Source organism: Dermacentor albipictus, chromosome 5, assembly GCF_038994185.2.
Source record: "Dermacentor albipictus isolate Rhodes 1998 colony chromosome 5, USDA_Dalb.pri_finalv2, whole genome shotgun sequence".
Classification (NCBI taxonomy): Eukaryota; Metazoa; Arthropoda; class Arachnida; order Ixodida; family Ixodidae; genus Dermacentor; species Dermacentor albipictus.
The window spans coordinates 98,409,434-98,417,395 of record NC_091825.1 but is presented as its reverse complement, the minus strand read 5'-3'; the positions used below and the strand labels follow the sequence as shown (position 1 = coordinate 98,417,395).

The 7,962-nt window shown below is 46.0% G+C and overlaps 1 protein-coding gene across 1 annotated transcript in view; it reads left to right on the top strand.

Moving 5' to 3' along the window:
* Nucleotides 1-5,207: 5,207 nt before the first annotated feature.
* Nucleotides 5,208-7,962, top strand: part of LOC135917244 (elastin-like) — a 21,889-nt gene continuing 19,134 nt past the window's right edge. The window contains exons 1-2 of the mRNA XM_070539437.1: nt 5,208-5,365; nt 7,003-7,719. Of these exons, the coding sequence (XP_070395538.1) occupies nt 5,329-5,365; nt 7,003-7,719 (754 nt within the window). The 5' untranslated portion in view covers nt 5,208-5,328. The remainder of the gene's footprint in view (nt 5,366-7,002; nt 7,720-7,962) is intronic.

Below are 7,962 nucleotides of genomic sequence, written 5' to 3'. Positions count from 1 at the left end.
AAGGGAGCTAAAAGCACTGCATGTTTAAAACACGGTGCACAATTATGAGAAAGTGCGCGGAGTTCAGACTTGCGACACAATTACTGAACAAACGGACGATGACGACGACGTGGCAAGAAGAGCGCCGAAAGCGCATCGGCGCAGTTTCACGTGCTGCAAGAAAAAGAATGAAAAATATGCGGATCGATGTAAGAAATTTGAAATCGATGTAGGCGAAGCTCTCTATACTGTTTGCTTTGATTGACGATAATCAGGGGTGATGTTGATGCGAATGTGTAACTTATTCAGCGTTTAGTCCAATACGAGTGTGGTGAGTTGATGTTAAACGTTACCTTGCTTGTATAAACACCAAGGCCGCACGTTTAACCATGGCTGGTTAATAATCTGTACGGAGTGCTCGGGCAGCAATTTTTCTGCAACAGTTTCTTTAATAAATGCTTAAAAGTGTCACGCTGCCATTTTCAGTTACGTTTCCATATGTCTTGAGGTAAAACTGTGTTAGAAAAAAATTACATTTTGCAGAAATGCGAGACCTGTCAATTACAATAAGTCCCGAAATTTTAGCGTTCGAAGCTTAAGATGAAGCTTTAGCTCACGCGCTCCTATATAAATACATGTAAAAGGAGAATTCGTTTTTGTCGGCAACCGCTGCACCAAATTAGGCGAGGTTTCTTGCATTTAAAAGAAAAACTTAAAATATAGTGACTGTTAGTTTCTAATTTTCGATTTAGGTTGTCAATTCTTTATTAAAAATTGGCAAAAATCAAAACTTTTCAGAAAACAAAACTGTCAGGTTTACGACTCTATAACTGATCAGTGAAAAATGATATCACAATTTTGTGAATTGCATTTAACAGTACATCTAAAGCGGACAAAATCGATATGTTAGATATGAATATAAAAAAATGTAGTAATATGTAAATACAGCTTTTGCAGAACCCCCGTACACAACGTAACGAATTCATGTAAAACATAATTTGAAATGTCGAATTTGTCCACTTTGAATGATATAATGGATGCCGATTACATAATCGCGATATCTGTTCTTGATGCTGAGCTATTAATTTGTAAACTTCGTGCTTGTATTTATTTAGAAATTTCAAATTTCTGTAAATTCTTTTTACAGAATTCAGTCCCCAAATTGAAATTCGGCTTCCAACAATCACTGGAATTCGCCTTTATCTCTCAAATGCAACATATTTCATTAATATTGGCCCAGGGGTTATCTCAGAAAAGCGTTTCTGCGTTTTACATGTATTTGAATAGGCCGCTTTGGAGTTGGGCGCGAGCTAAAGCTTCATGTTAAGTAGGAGCGTTACAAAAAAGTTTAGTCACTTTAGCATGCGCTAAAGAGGATGAATGCGAAAGCCTGCGCGCTCACTAGACATTCATTACATTACTTGACATTTTCATTCGAATGCGTTATTTCCTATCACCCATTTCCTCCCACCAAAGGTCGTGGGTTCGAGTGCCTCAATTCATCATCATCATCATCATCATCATCATCATCATCAGCCTGGTTGCCCCACTGCAGGGCAAAGGCCTCTCCCATGCTTCTCCAACATGGGAGAAGCATGGGAGAGGAGAAGCATGGAATTACCTACCGTAATTAACTGTGACTTAACTGACTGCGCCCTAAACAACAAAGCTCGCGGGTTCGACTCTCACCAAAGGTAGAGGGTTCACCTCCCACCAAAGGTCGTGAGTTCGAGTGCTTTAATTGACTTTATCCTAATTACCTGTGCTTTAATGTCCTTCTCTTTAATTAACGCCAAAGGTAGTGGGTTCAATTCTCGACCGTCACGATGCCACAGGGAACCCAACTTGGAGAGATGGGTTCACTCATTGGACCATGTTGGGTCTTAGGTTCAAGTGCCTTATTTATCACCAAAGGTGGTGGGAGTAAAGGCTGTGGGTTCGACTCTCGACTTTCACGATCTCGATTGGAATCTAACTTAGACCGGTTTGCCCATGTCTTTATGTTGGGTCATGCGTTAAAAATTATGGGGTTTTATGTGCCAAAACCTTGTTTCTGATTATGACGCACGCCGTAGTGGAGGACTCCGGAAATTTCGACCACCTGGGGTTCTTTAACGTGCACCTAAATCTAAGTACGCGGGTGTTTTCGCATTTCGCCCCCATCAGGTCGTGCGTCCGACTCCCATATATGGTCGGGGGTTCAAGTTCCACCAAAGGTCATAGGTTCAACTCTAGACCTTCACGATGTCAACTGGAATCCAAGTTGACATATAGCCAGTTCGCCCCTATCTCCAAGTTAGTTCGGCTCCCACAAAAGGTCATGGGTTCGAGTGTCTTAACTCTATCGCAGTTGACTGTGCCTTGATGAATTCAGCCCTAATTAACACGACAGGTCGTGCTGAAGCTTCTTCTTCGCGTCCGCTTTGGGGTACGTCCACACAAGCGACAAAAACGCGCGCGACACGCCGCAGGCGGCAAGCGCCCGCGCGGCAGACAAGCGCGGGCATGTCCACAGTCACGTTTTGCGGCACGCGGAAACGGCCCGTGGAGTCCCGCGTTGTCTCGTTCCATTCGATACTTATCGTGACAACGCGCTCTGCGTTCTGCCCATTTCGTGTTCCATCGGAAGTGTCTGTGTTTCCTTGCGCCATTGCTGGCCACCCTCGGGCATGTCGGATACAGACGACGAGCTACTGGTGACTGTGAACACTATAATACTTATTTGTTCTTTACTTGTGCGACACCGAGGTGCCAGAAAGGGGACGAGAAAGTTTTGGGTGCGGTACAGGGACACTGAGGGCTAGGCGCACACTCTGCTTCCCCACCTTCATCAATTACTCACCTGTCATGCCAAACTGCATGACAGGTGAGTAACATACTGTCATGCCAAAGCATGCTGCAAGCGCACACTGGTACACATGCCCACATCCCACTCAGTGACTGCGGACACTCACTGTCGAAACGCTGGCGTGAGCAAGTGCGGCAGCAGCAGCGAGCGAAGTCAGTTTCGTACTGTCTACCGCTTCAGCGCAAACTGAGGCGCGAGAACACAGGACACGCAAAGCTACGAGCCGTCAACACACTTAGACACTGCCCCTAGAGCAGGCAGCCTTCAACATAAAGCCCGCGCAGCGCGTTGCTGCCGAAGTACAACGCCGTCGCCCTACCACCCATCCCCACGGTTCCTTGCGCGCAGCTGAAGACGGCGCGCTTCCTCTCCTCTTTTCTCCCTTGCGTCGTCGGCTCACCCACGAACGCCTTCGCTCGCACATACAGCGTACGGCGCGCGGCGTCGGTGTTATCGCCCTTGCTCTTTATATGGAACATCACGGCGACGGCGACGGCAAAAATACGCCTCGTGTGTACGTATATAATTCTTAATCAAGTGTTCGAAGGTGTCGTACAGCTAGCTGCTATCACCTATGTTTCCAAATCTCCCCAAGTAACTGTATACTACACCATGTTTATATCTTGCAGAAAGCGCGTCGATACTAGGTGCAATTCACGCTAAAAATTGCACGTTCACGGCCTAATTATAAGCGTCGCAAACAACTACTGAAGTCCCGCCTTTTCTCCTTTTTTTTTCATCCGATCACACCACTTGCGTAGTTACTTTCTCCCGTGTCCTCAATTAACTAAACAAGTCATACCTTCTTTATGTTTGCCGGAAAGAAGGAGCACGTTATGCTTAATGTGCAAGCAAAGTTCCAAGTGTATGGGTTCATTTTTATTTATGAATACTGTCAGCCCTGATCAGCGCTTTTACAGGAGTGCATGACAATGCACATATACCAGAACTATAGCAACAATTACTGTCTTTGCCGTAAACTGCATATGCAAGCGTTATTGAGTTTCCTAAGTGTAATTTTTTATGAATACCACCGATTTTATGCCGCTGCCATGGAAGAACTGTGAACGCGACCGAGGTCAAATTTAGAAACTATCGGAGCAGAAGAAGGGAATTGAGGAGAGAGGGAGCACTATGTCAAGTGTTTAAGCAATGTTTGTGGTGAAATACCAACTTTGGAAAAATCTCTAAAAAGTGGCAGAAAGTGGGGAAGGTTTCAAAAGGACCAGTAAAATGCAGGCACCATCTTCAAGTGTGTCATTTAGTTACAGGAAACTAAAAGTTTTATTGCAACTGCACGAAATAAAAACTTCGTTTAAATTGAGTTGGGATTCGGGAATATCGCAAAAGTCTGCTTCAATTTTTCATACCCACCCACGGCATCCCCAATCCCGTGTCAAACATGTACAGCAACAAGGGTGCGCCTGCCTCGTACACACTCTCAGATTACACCGTCATTAAGTTCGAGCTCCAAAGCATGCGTGCTTGGCTTCGCAACGTATACAGATGTCCCTTAATTTCCATGGCATTTCCCTTTCAATTTTGTGCTTTAACCAATGACGCTTCGGGTGAGAAAGAACACTGACTCAAGGGGAAGATCGTATTTCTCTTTTTCTTTTCTTTTTCTTTCTGAGGAACACAGGAGCACTGAGCAGAATGAATATTTCTTTCCGCATTTGCCGTGACGAAAATGTATTCACCTACAACTTCCTTCAGCAGCTGGCAAGCGGTAGATTACTGATGTCGCATGTTATTCTAACAGTCTATTTACCAAAAGCTTATTGTACGCGTAGCCATAATTTGGCTTACGTATATGACACCGTCACTGATTGTACTCGGTGTTGCCTTAGACCATGCAGAAAAACAAGAAAACCTACTAAAGTCATTGCTTTTTTTTTACTACAGTCTATACTAATGTCTTCTTTTACTTTTTTTTTCTTCTTTTGGTATGCTCAACATGCGGAATATCCTTATTCATAACCTGCACTTGCGCAGGTTGTACCAGATGTATGATCAATAATCGCACCGACACGTTCCTCTGCCAAGTTTCTCTCTCGAAAGAGATGCGACACACGAAATTTACGAACGAAAGAGGACAAACATTTTTCTCGACACTCGCGACATTGTTCGCCACAGAAATCATTGCCGCTTCACAATAGCTACAGAGCAGAGAGGAGGCAGCAGACAATTTCTCATGCAGCTGCCACCGTCGGCGCGTTTCAAGCAGTGCAGAGCCAGTGCAAATGCGAAGAGCAGCAAAATCAATAGATTTTTTTCTCTTTTTTCATTTCTTTTGTCGCAGGACTTTCCGAGCAGGATTGTTGAAGAAACAATGCCTCGCTCTGCTCGGCTCGGCGCCCAGCCCACGACTAACGACATCCGCATCGCCGCCAGCCCGAGGGCAGGGGGTACAAAAGGCGCCGCCGCGCTCTTGACAAACCACCTTTCCCGAGCGGCAGAAGAAACATACACCGGCAGGAGGTCGCATCGCCAAAGCAACCATGAAGCTCTTCGTCGCTGTCGCCCTCATCTCCCTGGGTAATTTTGCCGAGTTTACTCCCGTCGCTCCTTCGGTAGCTCCGCAGAAGCCCTAAGCCCAATTTTTCCAAAGCGGGGGCACTCGACGCCGACTCTTGCTTTTGCGTAATGCCCGTAACGCTGCAATTATCTTCCGCCTGCCCTGAACGCTCTGAAGATCCTGTGAAGCAAACGTCTTTGTGTGCAGTTCAATAATTCAGCATGTTTTACTCTAAATCATTATAAGGTAAGGTAATACAGCTTCTATAGAAATCTCGCGTAATTTTTTCACTCAGCTCACTGAACACGTCGAATTATGAACTGCAACCGAGACGATTAAGAAGGCAATTGTTTTCCGCAAATCCCCGTCATGGCCCCCGCGTCGGAAAAGCACTACCTGGGCTGGTCAGATGAGCATAATTTTAGCTGCGTGTTTAACTAACTGAAATCATATTGACTGTTTAAAAGCCAATTTGAAGAGCAAGGTCGTTTATAAAACTTTTATTACAGCTAGCAATACGGGCAAGCTGCACTTAAAGAATCCTGACCTTGCCGTGATCAGAAATTCTGTCAGTGCGCTTAAGGCTTATCTATTTTAGTGTAGTCCGTATGACAGACCGGTATGCGAGAAGAACCCGTTAGGTACATATCCATGCACGCAAATGTCAGTGCAGGTTCAGCGCCATCGGCTCAGAACTCCTTAATAATTCGGACTCGGACATTGTCCTCGTGTGCATGTTCAAGTCATGTCGCTGATATCCAAACTGAAAACTGTGCACACCGACACTACGTTTGTCGTTATAATTTGCTGAGGCACAATTAGTACCACTTTAATTATCGCAATGATTTAACATTTGCATGTGGTTTTTATATAACTTGGTGTCCTTGGCACTCATTCAGCGTCAATAAAATTTTAGACGTGTCGTTGTCCTTTCCTAGAGGAACCTGCACATAAGCAGGACTGGCAGTTCATACCGGCTGATTATCTTCGCATTTGACACAACTGTCAGTGTAACCAGAAAGAAAGCAAAAAATGTAAGGCTAAGAAATACTTGCAGCATGCGTATCTGTAACGTAGACATTCGGACAAGCACTGTATCTTATCAAAGCAAATACTGATGGAAGTGAGAGTGCGATCTAGGTTCTTAGTTCTATATAACTACAATGGCTTTGAATATTCTATAGCTAGGTTTTGTTCCGTTATGGAATGAAACGATTTAACTTCACGAAATTAGCACAGACTGTTTAACTTCAAACAAAATCAGTCTGCATGTATCGTTGTTAAGCTGAGTGCACGTGGAAAGGCTCGAAACTGAATGAAAGGCAGACTCCGCAATACATCGCTTCCACATGGACTTTCGAGGTTTCTAGGCAAGAGTAAAATAAGGTTTAATTCCTTAATTGCTATCATTAATAATTATTAGGTGTGATACGTGCGTGAAAGATACTTGCGGACAGCGTCAGCGATTCGAAAAGCAATGTTACCCAAGTGTCGATGTTACCCCAATAGCAGGTGTTGCTAGTCTATTGCCTACCTTTCAAGGTATAGCGTATATTGACCTTGTTAATTTCAAAACGTCCACTCGCGTTTCTTTAACCTTATGTGGCCCAGTACCGTAGCAAATAAACCCTTTCTATGTTGTCTCACCAAACTGCAGGCATCCACGCTGAGGCTTATGGCCTTTTCCGCTCTGGTCTCTACGGCTCTGGCTTCGGCGGTCTGTATGGCGGAGGCTTCGGCTCTGGCCTCTACGGAGGTGGCCTTCTCGGCTCTGGCCTCTACGGCGGCGGTCTAGGCTATGGTCTTTCTGGCCTCTACGGTGGAGGTTTTGGCTCTGGTCTTTCTGGCCTCTACGGCGGTGGCCTCCTGGGCTCTGGTCTTTCTGGTCTTTCTGGTCTTTCTGGTCTTTCTGGTCTGGGCGGTCTGAGTGGTTTCGGCTACCCTGGTCTCCTTGGTTCCGGCTACGGAGGATTGCTCGGAGGCTTCGGCAGCCCACTTGGAGGTCTCGGCTTTGGAAGCCCACTCAGCGGACTTGGCAGCTTTGGAAGCCCCTTCGGAGGCTTCGGCTCATTTCCTGTTAGACTTGGAGCCCCCAGGAAATTTCCCGGCGACCTCCGCGTCATCACTGAGCCCACCTCCCGCCTTCCCCTTTCCGAGGCTGTCTACATTGGTGTATTGCGCCAGCGCCTGGTGCCAGCCCCCTACCCAGTCCCACGTCCAGTCCCAGTTCCACGCCCAGTCCCGGTCCCACAGCCATTCCCAGTTGACGTGCCAGTCCCACAACCATTCGAAGTCCCAGTGCCAAAACCAGAACCAATCCACACCGTCACTGAAGTGACCAACACCGCAGTCATCGAGCCCGTCACAAGCGCAGGTACGTTATAAAATACGCTAGACAGATCGTTAGAAGACTCCTTGCCCTTATACCTCGTTCCTCGTGCCAAAACAACGCTGTGATATTAAAATCGTTTGGGACTCCTCTAAATACGACGCGCTAACAACGAATACTTTCCCCTTTAACCTCGCCTTTGCTTTCACCAGCTCGTTAACACAAGGGTCCCAGTTCTCACTTGTTGTCGAAAGCCGCCAAATGTGGTCCTACATTCTTTGCTGAAAT